This window comes from Hydra vulgaris, chromosome 06 (genome assembly GCF_038396675.1).
Source record: "Hydra vulgaris chromosome 06, alternate assembly HydraT2T_AEP".
NCBI lineage: Eukaryota > Metazoa > Cnidaria > Hydrozoa > Anthoathecata > Hydridae > Hydra > Hydra vulgaris.
In genome coordinates, this window is record NC_088925.1 from 49,706,612 (window position 1) to 49,724,427 (window position 17,816).

At 27.0% G+C, this 17,816-nt stretch overlaps 1 protein-coding gene and 1 long non-coding RNA gene across 2 annotated transcripts in view; one reads left to right on the forward strand and one right to left on the reverse strand.

Moving 5' to 3' along the window:
- Positions 1-17,816, reverse strand: part of LOC105849645 (cation-dependent mannose-6-phosphate receptor) — a 40,133-nt gene that overhangs the window by 17,685 nt on the left and 4,632 nt on the right. The window contains exons 3-4 of the mRNA XM_065800385.1: positions 12,527-12,705; positions 6,446-6,558 (exon numbers count right to left, since the gene is read on the reverse strand). Coding sequence (XP_065656457.1) covers positions 6,446-6,558; positions 12,527-12,705 — 292 coding nt within the window. The remainder of the gene's footprint in view (positions 1-6,445; positions 6,559-12,526; positions 12,706-17,816) is intronic.
- Positions 16,359-17,816, forward strand: part of LOC136081943 (uncharacterized) — a 73,145-nt gene continuing 71,687 nt past the window's right edge. The window contains exon 1 of the long non-coding RNA XR_010639259.1: positions 16,359-16,370. This is a non-coding gene — a long non-coding RNA (uncharacterized LOC136081943). The remainder of the gene's footprint in view (positions 16,371-17,816) is intronic.

Here is a 17,816-nt window from a genome sequence, read left to right on the forward strand (position 1 = left end):
TATATGTATTTTTTTATTCCTATAAATTGTTTTGTTTAATATGAACCAAAAAAAAAAATTGGAGTTTCTGTTACAGAAGTGAGATCAGATTCAAGATCAGCTGCCTGTTCTAAGTAGTAAGCGATAGGGGTTAATGTTTGACAGGGGCCGGGTTTGATAAAATATAGCCGGGACCGGGTTTGTGAACGGGGCTGCATAAACATTTATACATTCTAAAGTATATTTTTTTCATTAAAAATTCATGTTATTATATTCAAGATAACTATCATTACCACTATCATCATTATCATGATCATCATTATCTGATTATCTTCTCTTTCGGCAAATACTAAACCACATAAATACTAAAGTTTATATAAATATGAAAGAATATTGTATGCCAACATCTAAATAAATAGCAAACATATATGTTTATATTCATAATATGTATTCATAAAGGGAATCTTGGAAGCTTTTTTTCCTTCTGGATTAAAAGTTTAAAAGCTTTTATTTCTTCTCTTCAACTTAAGTCAAGCCTCATTTTACTCCACATTTTTCTCCATCTTGAGCAGTTGCTTGAGCAGTTGCATTTTTTTCATCTTTTTTACAAAAACATATCTCTTAAGAATAAATGTTCTTTTATTGTTCCAAGAAGCCAATGTAAAAAGTTCCTATCTGATGTTTTTTTTTTTTTAAAACATCTTTGCTTCCAACAAGGCTACAAGGAGCCACTAATTAAAGTTGGAAGTTACTGAAAGAGAAAAGATGAAGATTGTAGAGCAAGATAAGGATTGAATCAGGAAAGCAAGATGAAGGAAGCGAATTCCAAAGAGCTGATGTTCGAGGAAAAAAATTTTTTCTGTGACTGTTCCTAAGTGCTCCATTTTTGGAGCACTTAGGAACAGTCACAGAAAAAGAATGAGACTTAATTGAATGACAAGTAACAAGAGAATGAATTTTAGTAGATGGCACAAGAGACGCTAGCTCTTTAGAGCAGTGCCCATTATAGTATTTGTAGAAAAGAGAAAGAGAAGCAACATTACGAAGATGTGATAATGGTTGGAGGTTGGCTGCAAGAGTATTTGTAGAAAAGAGAAAGAGAAGCAACATTACAAAGATGTGATAATGGTTGGAGGTTGGCTGCAAGAGTAGGTCCAACTATGTTTACAATGCGTTTTTGTACCTTGACTAAAAGAGAAAGGACATCATTAGCAGATCCGCCTCAGATATGGCAACAGTATTCCACACAAGGCCGGATTTAAGATTTATTGAGATATAGAATAGAATCCGAAGTAAAAAAGTGAAGAGACTGATAAAAAGACGCAACCTTAGCAGATGCTAATTTTGCAACTGATTTGATATACGGTTTCCAAGAAAGATTGGAAGTAAGAGTTAATCCTAGAAGATGAAGAGTAGATGACTTATCGAGTACATCACCGTTCATAAGTATAGGAAGATCTAAATTATAGCGATAACGATTGGCTGAACAAAATTGAGTTTTATCTTTGTTGAAGTTCACCAGCCACGGTGAGTCCCATGCTGTAGCAGAAGTGAGATCTTTTTCAAGCTCAAATGCCCCCTCCAAGCAATCAGAGAGTGTTAGTTTCTTATCACGACAAGAATAAATGGTAGTATCATCAGCATAGTTAAGCTATTTTATTCTCAGTTTACTAAATCTTGTGTCTTATCTCAGATGTTAGGTTCTAGAGACTTTTGGTTAGTCTTTAACTAAAGTAAGTCTAAAATTTAATCTCTAATTCATGGGTCTGAACTTTTTACTTTTCCCCAGAACAAAGCAGAGTTATTTGCAAAGAAATCTTACTCTAATATGACTCTTGAATCTAATGGTCATACTCTTCATCCCAGTTAAACAAATTAACCTAATGCTAAACATTCAAATCACTCTGGCTTCCAATGCTAAAGTTAATTCTCAACTAAACACTTCAACAGTTTGTGCTCCAGACAAGATTTCCATTATAGTCTTAAAAAAGTATTATCCAGAACTCTCCCCAATTTTTGATAAATTTTAAAAAAGTGCTAAATAAGTGGTTCAAATATTTCAAAACCCTAGAAAACACTTTGACCTCTCCTACTATCCTACAATTAGTCTTCACTCTGTTAGTTTCGTTATATAAAGCTTTTGAGATAATTAAATTAATTTTTTTTAAATGTAGTATTAAAGTTATCTTTGAAGACCTACACTTTACTTTATTTCTTTAAGTAATTTCTTTTAACTTTTTTAAGTAACTTTAAGGGTACCAAAAGGTTCTATTTTTGTTTGTGTATTGATTCTTATCTACAATATCAATCTTCATGAGACTTTTCCATCTAGAGTGGCTCTATTTGCTGACAACTCAACTTCATACTCGTCTTGACAACTTCACTTTTTGATTGCTTAGAACAAACAGCTGGTTTTTAATCTGATCTCTCTTCTGTAATAGTGTAAGGCTTGCAGTGGCTTAAAGATTTAAACTCTGGACTTAAAATCTACAATTTTTGTTAGACAACAAAACTCATTTATATACTGCAAAAAAATATTAAAATAATGTTGGTATACCTATATTGATAACAATCCTCTTACTCTCTGTAAATAGACCTGCTTTGTCTGCCAAGCTCAAGCTACACCCCATTGTTGTAAGGTTGCACTTCTTTCTTTTTTCTACAACTACTATCATGGTCAATCCTCAAACGAGCTATCATCTCTATTATGTTAAACCAAAACTCATTCTTGCTTGGCTTCTTATTCAACAAGTTGTATCCTTTTACTGTATCTGTCCCTTCATGCTATAAAACTTTTTATTAATCCAGTTTTTTTCCTTGCACATCAAAAAACCTTATAACTATTACTCACCTTCATGTTTTCCTTTATTATACAACTAACAACTTTTAAGTCTTCAGTTCATTGTTTCCTAGTATTTTAACTTACTCTCTATTTTAAAGAAACTCATAACTTTTTTAGTGGTTGCTTGCAATCTTGTTGGAAGTAAATTAGAGTTTAAAAATATATAAATGTATACCAATACTTAATAAATAGTAAATGTAAGCATAAAATTTTAATATTTGAAGTATAATAAATTTTTTTCTAGCCCCAGCTATCAACCCCTGGTAAATCTTATAATTTTGCGGGGGCCTGCGCCATGTTTTCAAAAAGTCTCATTATTAGCCAGGGACAAGGCCAAGGCCATGGGCCCCGGTAACCTACTAGTTCTAAGCAATTGAAAAGAGAAGACTTTTTGTCAAAGCAAGAGTATAAAATTAAGTCATCAGCAAAAAGAACTATTTTAAATGTTAAAAATATTTAAAGGTTTTCAGGAAGATCATTAATGTAGATAAGAAACAAAACAAAAACAAGGTACCTTAGAATTTACTGAAAATGAAGAGTGTTAGCCTTTGAAGATGACTTTAATAAAACAGTAAGAAAGAAACGATTAGATAATCTCAAAAACTTTCCCATATGAAGCAAGCTTATGGAGAAAGCCAGCATACCAAACTTTGTCGAAGGCTTTAGATATGTCTAGAGCAGTAGCCCTAGCCTTTCAAAATACAGCAATAAAATTAATTACCGCAAAACAAGTTTAATTTACTAATTATGAAAAACAAATCTAGAAGTGTTATTTTTTTAATGTACGTATTGTGAAAGTAAATGTTTATTTTGTTTCAATTTTTTTTAATATTAAAAAGATAAATTTATTATTACATTTTTTATAGTCATTAAACACAAATTCTTTTGTTTCTCTATTATTCTCTATTTCGTTTCTCTATTATTCTCTATTTTGTTTCTCTATTATTCTCTATTTCGTTTATCTATTATTCTCTATTTCGTTTCTCTATTATTCTCTATTTTGTTTCTCTATTATTCTCTATTTCGTTTCTCTATTATTCTCTATTTCGTTTCTCTATATTTGTATAAATGAATTAAAATAAGTTAATTTTTTTTTTTTTTCATTATTACTTAAAATTGCAGCTTTGCAAAATAATAATTTTTTACTTTTTAAAAGTTAAACAAAAATAAAGAATGTTACAAACAAACAAAACTTCTTGTTGCAAAAAAAAACAAAAAAAACAAACAAGAAAAACTCAAGTTTATTACTTTACAGGCGTGTTTTTTTGTGACAAACCAAGATTTAAGATTCTAAGTACCATTTATTAAAAAATTTATGACAAAAAAGTTAAACGTACACTTTATAAATAATTTTTGACACAGTGCTATAACCTGTTTACAAGGAATATAAATATATATATATTTTTTAATTATAAGGAAATTTTCAAATTATAAGGAAAATTAAAACAAAATTTTTTCTAAATTATAAGGAAATTTCTATTTTCAATTTTTTGATATTGCACAATCTGTTAATTATATAAAGCTGATGTAACTATTATAAAATACTATTTTTCTTGTAAATCTAAACTAAGATATTGCAAGAGTTATATTGTTTAAAGCATAAATACTTGTAACAACTTATTAAATAAAAAACTTTTTCTATAGATATATCTCTGTTAATAAATTTTCAATTTATTTTTTTTTTTTTGTTATTTTACCTCCCCACGGCCGAGAAGGCCACTACAGATGAGGAGGCTACTTAATTGGGTTATAATCCTCTCTCAATTCTATAACTCCGAAACATAAACCTTGACAAACAAGGCCGCTGCGCGGAGAAACAAGTTGAGCGCAGTACTACCAGGGACGTGGTGGGGATCGAACTCGGAACCTCTCGTTTATAAAGCGAATGCTATACCACAACACCACTACCGCGTAATTATATAATATATCGCGGAAGTTTAGATTATAATCATCATTATCAAATATCTTTATATTTGATAACATTATCAAGTATATTTATTCTTGATAAGAAGGATATCTAAACTCCCTCAAAATATTATTTAAAAAAATTAATAATAGAGTAATACCAATAGAAGAAGTTTTTTATTTAATTATAAAAAAACAAACTCTCTATAAGATTTCATTTAATCTTTTGTAATAATTAATGTTTTTTCATTTTTTTTGATTAAATCAATTTTTATAACAAAAAAATAAACAAAACAAAAAAAATTTAAATATCAAAAGAGACGCTAATATAAAACAAAATTTAATGTTTACTATTTTTTAGTTTTGTTTTTTATTTTTTCAAGTTTAATAAATATTTTTGCTATTGTTTTGCTATTGAGCCTAAATATTCTCGAGAGATAATAAAGAAATTTAATTTATTAAATTTTTTTATATATATAATTTAATTATATAAATAAATAAATATATATATATATATATATATATATATATATATATATATATATATATATATATATATATATATATATATATATATCAGGCCTTGTTACGAGATTTCGCTGCGTAGCGAAAACGTGTAACGCATTTCTAAGTAACTCAACTCATCAAATATATTTTGCATCGTTAGAAGTTATATTGCGTCACTAGCGTCTTTTCAAGTACCGCATTGTAATTAAAGTTATTTTATTAACGCGTTAAAAATCATACAAACAGTTAGTTTTTTTCTCACTAGAACAAAAGTTACAAATAAAATCTAATTTCTTATTTAAAAAATCATTTTTATTATTTTTTTCAAATATGAACTAAATTTTATTTTGAAAAAAATATTTTTTTCATAAAACGTAAAATAATGTTTGTTTATTTTCTTATGATTTTATAGTTGGTTTTTGATTATTTTATTAACTGTTAATAATTTTTTTCTTATTTAATTTGTGAACTCTTTTTAATAATTTTTTTAAACAATAAAGAGTTTTTTTATTTATTTATCAGTTACCGATAACATATTCGTGATCATAATTTATTTTCGTAAATTAAACGAACGTCATTAAAACTTTACGTTATTGAATTAACAATAAACAAAATATCTTATAAAATATTTACATTAAAATAAATCGTGCATTTTTTAAACTATTATGACAAAAAATAATTTTTACATTTAAAGGAATTTATATATTTAATTTCTTAAGATAAAACTTAAAACACTTTAATTTTTTTAGCTAATTTTTAACAACAATAAAAAAAATTATTAAACAAACTATTTCTTTAACAAAAAATCTATTAGTTTACAATTGCGACTTTTACTTACGACTATCTTCAGAATAAACGTCACATAAACGATATCAAAAGATAATTAAAAATATTCTAAAAGATATAAGTTTGTGTGTAACGCAAAACTGCTGAACGCGTAGGCAAATCGCCTTTTTGCAAGCAAAATGCGAGCTGCGTAACGCTTCTTAACAAGGCCTGATATATATATATATTTATATATATATATATATGTAGTATATATAATACAAATACTAAATTCAAATTTATAAATTTTATATATTTATACTTAATTTATATAATAAATAACATTTTATATTATAATATTATAGAATCAATTCAAGTATTACTTGGTAAAAATAAAATTTTAATGAATAAATGTCTAATAGAGGTCTAATTCATAAAATATTTTACCTCCCCATGGTCCTCACAACGAAGAATTACCCATGCATTTCTTGATGTTCCCTTGCAATGACCATCTGAACGATATTTTTCACCATGACTATACATCAACAGCAAAAAGTCCTCTAAAAGATACAAAATTTGAAAAAAATTTGGATATTTATATATAGGATAGGAGTAGGATGTATATCTAGGATAGGAGTAGGATATATAGATGACTATTGCACAAAACCAATTTTTACACGATTTGATTTAGTTATAGTAAACAGTAAAATCTAACTAACTTTATAAACTATATAGTTAATATAGTTATAGATTTTACTGATTTTTATGAAGCTGAGATTTAGTAAAAAAATACCTTCAAAATATACCTTCAATAATTAAGTCTCTAAGAGATCCTAAAATACGAATAATCTACCTTTATCAGATATTTGCCAGTCCACTCTTGTTCTCTCAGAATTTGTGACGTTTATTTAGAGGTTTCAAGTCAAATAGCCTTAAAAATATTTAATTTTTCAACTTAAAAATTGGTACCTGGCTATATCTGAGGTGAGGAATCCAATGAAATGATAAGAAATGCAACAAATTATTGTCAAGTACCCCTAATTATCAAATAACTGATAATTAGGGGTAGGAGCATTAAATTTAATACCCATGTAAATCGATAATTCAAATAGTTTTCTTAATTATTTTAATAGTTTTTATATGATGTATAATTGATTTTATCAACACAAAGAGTTCCTTTTTATCATAAATGATATACATATATATATATATATCAAGGCGATCTATACTGAAGGCCTAGTCATCGCGCAACCGTAAGCCGTGACTGGGGGCCTATTTTAATATTCTAAAAATTGTGAAGGTGAAAAGCTCACATTAAAAAACTTAAAAAAGTGTATTAAAAAAGAATTTTTAACTTTTTCAACTTTTAATCTTGTTTATTCTTTTATATTTCCAATAACTTTGTATTATTAATGTTTTTTAAATTATAAATTTTTGTAAATAATTTTAAAACACTGTATTTTTACTTACTTGTAAACTCTTTAGAGTATTAGGAGTTATATATAATATATACTTTTTCAACTTATATATATATATATATATATATATATATATATATATATATATATATATATATATATATATATATATATATATATATATATATTTATATTAGTAGAAAATCACTTGACAAAAATTTTTTTTCATTTTACACTGTGTTTCATCAACAAAGATTCATCAGAAAAAAGTGATTTTCTACTAATATATAATTGCTCTGTTCTTTCAAGAACATTGAGCATTTTATGCATATTTTTATATTCTTTTAAATAATTATACTTTATAGATGCCAAAAAAGTGTTGTGTATATGGCTGCAAAACTAATTACCAAAGTACTAAAAATAATAAAAACTTTGAAAAAATACCAGTTTATCGTTTTCCTAAAGATAAAGAACAAAGAAATATTTGGATAAAAAGTGTTCCAAATTCTAATCTTTTAGTTTCAGATGAAACTGTTGGCTTATATAATTTGCCAATTACATAAGCCAACAGTTTTTGAAAAAGTTACTGTTCAAGGAAAACAAAGACCGAAAATGCCACCATCTGTATGATCAGGAATACCCTCAAGTCAAATACCTACTCCATTACCATGTCATCGCACAACATGGAAATCTTTAAGCATTGTTAGAAATGTTAGAACTGATGAACTTAGCACTTTTTTATTGGCTGATACAGCAACATATATTGATTTTAAAAATGTTTTATTAAATATTCTCAGGGTTTTTTCAGTTTCAGTTATAGCATATATGATTGAAAAAACAATTAATGTTCAATCTATTATGTTTTATGATGGTATTCCTTTATTTCTTGTTAAAATTTTCGAGAATTTACATTTTGAAACATTTTATTGTGGAATAAAATGTTTTATAAAAAATTTGTGTAAAAATTGTATAAATATTGTTGATTCTTGGTCAAAGTTTGAGGAAATACTACATTTTTTAAATGTCATGGAAATAGATCATAAGAAAAACATTATTCAGCAACAAATATCAGTTATGTCTGCAAAACTTATTGGAAAAAAAAAAAATGAATCAGATACAATTATACGTAGTTTTGAATATTTTTCAACATCACATGCTTTATACAATAAACTAAGAAACGATTTTCAATTGCCATCAGTTAGTACCATGACACGCATAACATCAAAAGTTTGCAAAATTGATGATGCTAGTTTCTTAGACTCAGTTTTCAAAAACATTGAAGAAAAACAAAAAATTTGTATAATTATTCATGATGAAGTATATGTCAAAAAAATGACGCTTTACCATGGTGGAACATTGTTTGGTAAATCTTTAGATGATCCATCATTATTGGCTAAAACTGTTTTGGGAATTATGATAGTATGTCTCAAACGTGGTCCTAAATTTCTGTACAAGATGATTCCAATTTCAAAATTAAGTTCAAATTTTCTGTTTAAACAAATAAACTCCAACATAAAACTTATAAAATCATCACCTAGCGATGTAAAAGTTGTTATCTGTGATTGTAATCATGTAAACCAAGCATTTTTTAAATTATGTCATGCTATTCCAGAAAAACCTTGGAAAACGGAAGATGGGATGTATTTACTGTTTGACTTTGTTCATCTATTGAAAAACATTAGGAATCTATGGCTTACAAGAAAAACTGGGGAGCTAGTGTACAGTGATAATGGTATTCAAAGAACAGCTAAATGGGAGCACCTTGAATGCTTATATCAAATTGAATCAGAAAAGTTAGTCAAATTGTCAGACTTGAATGAAACTGCAATAGCTCACAAGCCAATTGAAAGGCAAAATGTATCTACTTGCCTTAAAGTTTTTTCAGATAAGACATATCATGCCTTGCTGACCTATTCTCAAATAATTTCAAATTCTAAGGATACTGCAACATTTATAAATAAAGTAATAACCTGGTGGAAAATTTTGAATGTGAAAGGTTGTGGAGCTGATGTAAGACACAATGATCCACTAGAAGCACCTATTTGTGGTCCTGATGATTGCCGTCTTAATACTCTACTTCAGTTTTGTGATATGGCTCTTGAAATGTGTTGTAAAAATGGCAAAAGAGTGAAGCAGTCTAATGACACTGCAAAATCAATTCACCATACTTGCTATGGTATTGTCGAGCTATGTATATATTTATTAGCAACAAGTCATGATTACGTTCCTTTTGGTATGTTTACAAGTGACCACTTAGAAAAAGAATTTAGGAAATTGAGACAAGGTTCCGGGGGTGCCTACTTTATAAATGTTCAACATATTCTAGAAAAATTGCATATAAATCACACATCACTGTTGTTATCTTTAAATATTGACATAGATTCTTTTGATATTAGTTCAGGTCATGAGTGTGCTTCTTGTACATATTTATGTTTTATGTGAAGCAGGTAGTGAAATATTTGACAATTTAGAAAAACTAGAGTCATCAATTTCTGATACTACCAAAATGTCTTTGATTTATATTGCTGGTTATGTATGTAGAAATGAATATAATGAAAACATTTTGTTCAATCAAACATTACATTATTATGAAAAGTTTGGTGAGTACCTCAAGTCTATAGATCGTGGTGGTCTTAAAATTCCACCAGACAATGTTTGCCAATTGTTTTTTTTTTGTTTTGTCTCATTCTATTTGATAAAAGATAAAGTTTGTCATAAGTCCTTAAGTGACATCTTTTTGCTTGTTTCTGAATTTTACTATTTTGAAATTAATCAAAAACATTGCAACACACTTGCTAATATATTTTTAAACAATTTTTGTGCACAAATTACAAGATCTAATAAAGAACCTGCATTAAAAGTTATATATTTGTCATAAATTTATCATAACTTTGTTTAGAAAAGAATGATTTGTATCTATTGTTGTTAAAATACATGCAAATATTTTCTTTGTTTTAATCTTTTTTTAATATAAAAATTTAACTTTTAATTACATTTTAATATAGATATTTCTAAATAAACTAATTAAACTCAATAAGAGTCATATTTTGACTCCAAAGTATAATTTTATAGCAGAGTTGCCGATAATCCGTAAAAAATAATAGGCCCCCAGTCACAGCAGATATATATATATATATATATATATATATATATATATATATATATATATATATATATATATATATATATATATATATATATATATATATATATAACCCTTGGAATTAGGAAAAATGAGGTTTGCAGTAATTTGCTGATCTCAATCTTATAAAAGTCGGCATCAGGTTGGCAAAAAAAATTGATACAAAGATCTTACTATAAGACATAGATATTAGGTTGGCCAACCTTTTGCCAACCTCAAACAATTTAAGGTTAGCAGTAAGGTGGGCATTGATGAATGCCAACCCTAATTTCGAGGGCTGTTTACAAAAAATTATAAACTTTAAAATAAAACTTAAAAAACTTAAACTTGAAGCAAAAAATGTTAAAACTTTTGAAACGTTTTAATTAAGATATGCAAAACACTTTTTACAAATTACTTCTAATGACTGTTTAATAAAAGAACAAATTTTATTTAATTTATCAAAAAGTGAAGCTAATTTATTGAAAAGAAAAGAATATAATATTTTTAAATAGTATGAACATTTTTTCAAAAAGTTGCAAATAACTTATTCTTTTTAAAATAGTAATTTTTAATCATTTTATGCTCTGATTAGTAAGTCATGTTTTAAAAAAAAGCTTTTAAACAATTCTTTGTAAAAATAGAAACACAAAAGAATAAAAGCAATCATTCCATTGCAATAGAAAGATTTAATTTAACTTATTCGTAATTTAAAGTTAACAAAAACAACCTTTTAAAAGATTTCTAGACAGATTTGAAAAAATAGTTTCAAACGCTTAAATTTATCATAAAAATACATGCTTACTAAAAATTTTTTTAATATAACATCTAATTTATATTTATTTTAAATTTATCAACAATCAAAAATTATTCATGACGCAATGATTTTTTTATTGCATTTACTGGTTTACACCCTGATATATAATGGTCACAATACCGTAACAATAAAAATAAATAGTGACAATAATGTATGAACTAGTAACTTTAAGTAAATTAAAGTCAAACTTTACACAGCTGCGGCATGCATATGAGAATGTAAAAAATTTGTTATTCTTTTTTATGACTGATGTTCTGCATAAAAATGTTTTTGCTGCTAATTTAGCACAGCCTTTATTTCTATTGTGACATTTTTTCAAAAGCATTGAATATTATTTGCAAGTTTTACACTAAATTAAAGTTACTTCATCTGAATCATTTGTTTGAAAGCAGCATAATTTAAACCCCCATTTTTCAATAACAATTTTGTTAGGCATTATGACTTGTTTTGAGTTTGCTTTGTGCAAACCGTTGCGTCCTTTATTTTGAATGGATTTATTAAAAACTCTAACTTGTATCAAATTTAAAAAAAGTTAAATGTTTTTTATTTCATGTTTCTTTTCCACATGTGTTTTACATTACTATACCAAGACTAAACTTAATAAATTTTTTGATTTTAAATAATATTAAACAAAAACAAACAGTAAACATGTAAAAGAACAGTTTTAACTTATAAAATAAATTATTATTAATTTTAAAACTTAATATAATATTAACTGCCCCAAAATTTTGATTTAAAAAGCGTGAGAACAATACACATTTGAAAAATGTCTGTTGTTCTCAAGCTATTTTACTCAAACTTTTATTACCTTTTCAACTAACCTAAATAAACTTGAGCAAAAAGGGAAAAATAAATTAACTTTTTTTTAAATAAACTTGTCAAACTTGAAAAAAAAAAGTAATTACAATAAATAAATTATGAACTTATAATGAACAAACATAATTTTTACATATTTTTATTTTTGCATGCAACACTTTAAAAAATTTAGGTTGGTAGTTGTTTGCTGTTGCAAAGCAAATATAGGTCAGCTTTTGTGTCAGCATTGTCGAATGCGGACCTGAATTTTGCAGGCTGTATTAATATATGTTTGCTAAAATGCCATATTTAGTCAGTTACTAGGTAACAAGCAACTTTACCAGCCTTTATGTATTATATATACGACATAATCTCACCTCCTCCAACCAAGAGTGAAGAACTATCAATCTTTCCTATTGATCTATTATTCTTGTTAATGTCTACTTGTGAAACTGCAACATCATTTTCATTACCACAAAATCTTAAGGTGTAATCATACATATCATCATCTTCATTTGAACTTTTTGAGCGCAAATGTACATGAGTGACAGTCAATCTAAATTGAAAAAACTTTTAAAAAATCATCTGAAAATGTATAAGTGATATGTAGTATTAATTGTTTACCCAATAGATTATATATATTTTTTCTATAGATTATATATTTTATTCTATAGAATATTTATTTTATCCTATAAATTACTCAACTCAATTAAATCCAATTCACTTATTAAATTTGTAATAGGATGTGTTATACTATTTTTTTTTTTTAATATTTGTTTTTAAAAAAAATACAATATAAGGAGAACATCTTACAAATATCAGGCAACCAAAAAAGTTCATGCAGTTTTGCAGATCCATAAATAAATACACATAAAAACAGTTTTAATAAAGTTTATTCTGAAAAATAGTCTCCTTCAGCAAGAATAACTTTCTCCCATCGTGAAACAAGCTGGTATATTCCATTTTTATAAAAGTCTTGAGTTTGGTAGCTAAAAAATTGAATTAACTCATTTTCGAGATCTTGTCTATTTCGAAACTGTCGATTCCTCATATGATTATCCAGGGCCAAAAACAGGTGATAGTCGCTTGGCGCAAGGTCTGGTGAATACAGAGGGTGAGGTAGAATCTCCCATTGTAAACATGCTAGAGTTTCCCACGTGATTTTTGCGGTGTGCGGTCTGGCGTTGCCCTGGTGGAATACAACACCTTTTCTGTTTTCACCAACAAAAGGTTTTACTGTGTGTATGGTGGACTAAAGCAGGTATCGTTCACTATGAATTGCTACCAAGTGGACAACCATTACTACTGAGATATACTTAACCCAATTGGACAGAGTTTCGGTTGCTCTTCACCAAAAACAAGCAGCTTTGGCAAAGTTATTCTTGCTGAAGGAGACTATTTTTCAGAATAAACTTATTATTAAAACTGTTTTTATGTGTATTTATTTATGGATCTGCAAAACCGCACAAACTTTTTTGGTTGCCTGATATTTCAAACCTAAAATTAAAAAAAATAATTTTAATTTACATTAAGATATTGGAAAATGTGTTTGAAAATGACATAATTATAGTTAATTTTGTTCTATGTGATATAAAAGCTATAAAAAATTGTTAACTTATCAAACTAGAAAACTTTTATATTAAGCTTTAAGTTTACAGTTAGCAAATTATAAAGTGGCTATTTAATTATGAGTCGATATCATCAGGAACAACAACAACAAAAAAGTGGATTAGATTAAGCATTATTTCAGGTCCTGAAAATGTATCAGAACATCAATGTTTATCAAAAATAAGAAAAAGTTACCAGGGTTACGCTTGTGTCAGAATAACTAATGTTACATTTTATTTACATTTCCACCAATATTGCAATATATAATGTAAACATTATATATTGCAATATTGGTGGAAATGTAAATAAAATGTAGCCCATATGTTCCCCAGGGAAAAAGCAAGCTTAAAGAATAAAGATAGATTTGTAGCTAAACTTCACTAACTGTTTGGTAAACTGAATTGTAATTGCCAATTATTGGTCTAGTAATAAACTGTTTTTCAGAATCTAACAATGAAGCCCATAGTAAATGCAAAAACAAAGACTAAGTTAACTTTTATACTTAGACAAAAGGAACTACCATAAAATACCAGTCCACATAAAATTGGATGATTTCAAAGAGAAAAGATTAAAATTAGAGAAAGAAGAGTTAAGAATTCTTTTAATTAGTTTTAAATTTGAATTAGTTGTTTAACAAAAATTATTTAAACTTCTAAATCGATTTATGTTATGTTAAACTAAAATATAATTAAGAGAGACAAACTAAATAATTTTAACAAACATTTTAAGTTAATTGCAGTAGCATAACGACAAAAAATAGGCCTCCCCGCAACTTTTTAATCCGGGCCCCTAAATTACTTTTCTACTCCCTCGCCCCTTCCTTTCCTTTTTCTTGACAAAAATTATACATAAAACAAAAGCCTTATTTTAAATACAATTTTGATTTAATTAAATAGAATCCAGAATGTCATACATTGCGAGTCTAGTAAGTAGAAAACCTAGTAAAAGTTTTTTTCTTTTCTTTATAGCTGCAAATTGGTCTATAACACTTTTTAAATTTAATTAAGTTTCTATTTCTGCTTCATAGCTATAAGTTCTTGTGCAGACAAAATGGTTTGCGCATGTGTTGTCCTTAAATGTGTTTTAATGTGCTTAAGGATCTTTTTGCAGTTGCTAATAGGTAATGTCAAATATACATACGTGTTGCTATTATATTTTTAAATAAGCAACTTATTTTATAATATGTTATTGTGAACACAGGCATAATGCAAAAATGCGGAAATTTTCAATGTGTAAAATGCGGGGGAAAAGTGCTCTTAACCCTAAGCTTATCACTGCATCTACCAAAACACGTAGTCAATGATGGTAGATTCAATCTTCTTAGTCTTTCACAGTATTAAAGATGTTTTAAGCTGAAAGCCCATTTTGTTGCTTTGCGTTGAATAGATTCAACCAAGATTTTATCAGTTTTAAATAAAAAGCCCTAAGAGACACTGTATATTTATGGTGTAGTCTAATAAACACTTCATATAACTTGAGAACCATTTTTTCATCAATAAAAGTGAATGTCTTATTGCATACCAAAGAATTTATAAGGACTTTGAGACAACTGTTCAAAAATGTGCTACACTTGGCGTTACATGAAATAATGACTCCTAAATTTCGCATTTAAGTAGAGCTTTTTAGGGATTGATTTATTATACTTTTTATATAGTTTCCCATTAATTTTGAAATATCTTAATTTTAACATAAGTCTGTTTTGAGGTAGAGAATCAAAGCTTCAAGATTACAGCAATAAATTGGTGAAATACTTTAGAAGATAAAATAATATCAAAAGTTTCTATTAGATTAGTCGCACATAATTTTTGGTAAAGAAAGCCATGTGGATTTTATCAACACGGCATTTTATTACCATTAATGTGCTTAAAGATTCTGTTCTTAACAAGTATTTTGACTATTTTGCAAGCAACAGAGTTTAGACTATTTTTGCAAGCAACTGAATTTATGAAAGATTTTAGTTAATGAAAAAAATATTCAAAAAACCCAAGTTGTCATTATAAGTTCATTCAGATTAGTATCACTTTTTTAACAATGGAAATTATTCAGAGGGATTTTAATATTCTTTCTTTTTTATGTGCTCTTTTTGCTTTCAATTTTTCATCTTTAACAGAACGATTAAGAAGATAACAAGTTATTTTAAGTTTATTATTCTTCCATTTAATAATGATATACAAAGCGGAGTTTTTTGCTTGGATAAGGTTTTTATATATGGAGTAACCCAAGGATCGCACTTTTTCTTTGTTTTATTAACCTTGGGGATAGAATATTTGCAATCAGTACAATTGTTAGAAATGAATAAATTAAACATTTGACCCGCAGTTTTACTCAGAAATAAAATATTCCAGTTGATTGATGCTAATAAAGTTTAATATTAAATCGTAATCACCTTAGCTATAAATAAACAACTGAGATTTACTTTCGGGTTACAGTTTTGAAGCAAAAATTCCTCAAGTGATACTAAAGCTACCCTTAGTATTATAACCTAATATAGCATTAGGAAACAATTTTAAAAATAGAATTACTTCTGTAGTTAAATGATCCAACATATAGTTTGAGCAACTGTAGAATATCTGGACATAGAAAATGTGATATGTTAAAATTACCAAAAATGAAGCAGCAATCATAGGGTTTTCTAATTAAGCTATGAGCTAATTTGAAGGATTTAGCGATATATTATATTAAATTGCATTATTTAATCAATGTATGACCTAGATAAGTATGTGTTTATTGTTAACTTTTACAGATGCCAAAACTTGTTTGAGAAAAGTTTTATAAAACTAATTAACTTCATGAGAAATAAATACATCAGTAATGAAGTCAGCTACACTGCCACCTCGACGCCCGTCTTAGCAATCTTTTTTTTAAAGTAAGTTATTGTTTTAATACAATAGCTTTACTATTGTATTTTGCTTTAAAACCTTACAACATCATACCCACCACTTAGTTAAATTGTACATTTATGAGTTAATACAGTTTGTTTTAATTTTTTAGATATAAATAAAAAGCTTTATTATCACTATTTGAAGTATTAGTCAAGATTATTATTAAAGCTAAAAAAATAGTCAGAAAAAGAATTTGTAGTTCTTAGCTATATAATAATAGCAAAAATTGCTAATGATGCTATGTTTATATACATATTACTTTTAAGAATGACAACTTTAAAAAAAATATATAAAATTTTGGATTGGACCCCAAATAGCTCTGGGCCCTCCTGCGGCTATGGGCCCTTCGCTACGCTACTGGTTAATTGTACTAATTGTATTGTACTTAGGTTAAGACATATCTGTTTAAAAAAGTATAATAAAAATTACTTTTAGCATTATTTTACAAAATATAAACTAATAAAAAGTCAATTATTTTATTTGTAACTACAATAAAAAACATACAAAGAGCTACAACAAACCATTAGAAATCAGGAAAGTTTCCAATTTGACTTTGGCAATACAGAGGTATCATTTAGTAATGAATAATTAATAACAAGCAGTAATACTAAACTCAATCTAATGTGTCAATAGAAAAAAAGTTCAAGATGGGTTCATGCAAATTCAAAGCTCAAAAACTAAACAGTGTCTTTCAATAGAATTTGATACTCAATGAATAACTAGCATTATTGATTGTGTTATTTTTTTGATGGAGTTGAAAATACTAATGTTCTATTAACAGTAGGTTTATCAAAACATTTAAAAGCATCAAAATATTTAAAAACATCAAAATATTTGAAAGCATCAAAATATTTAAAAACATCAAAATATTTGAAAGCATCAAAATATTTAAAAACATCAAAATATTTAAAAACATCAAAATATTTTAAAACATCAAAATATTATTCTACCACATTAAAAAAGAAGTATTATTCAGTATTTCAAGAGATCAGAAATTTCTTTTCCACTTCACACCTGAAAAAGTTTAAAAATATATGAAACATGCTGAAATAATAGCTCAAAATATATATAAATTTTGAAAAAGAATGGCACGAATAAAAGCCTTAAAGAGATGGCTGGTGACTACTAATGTTAATACAGCGTGGTCAGGCAAAACAATGCATTGGCTGGAAATAAA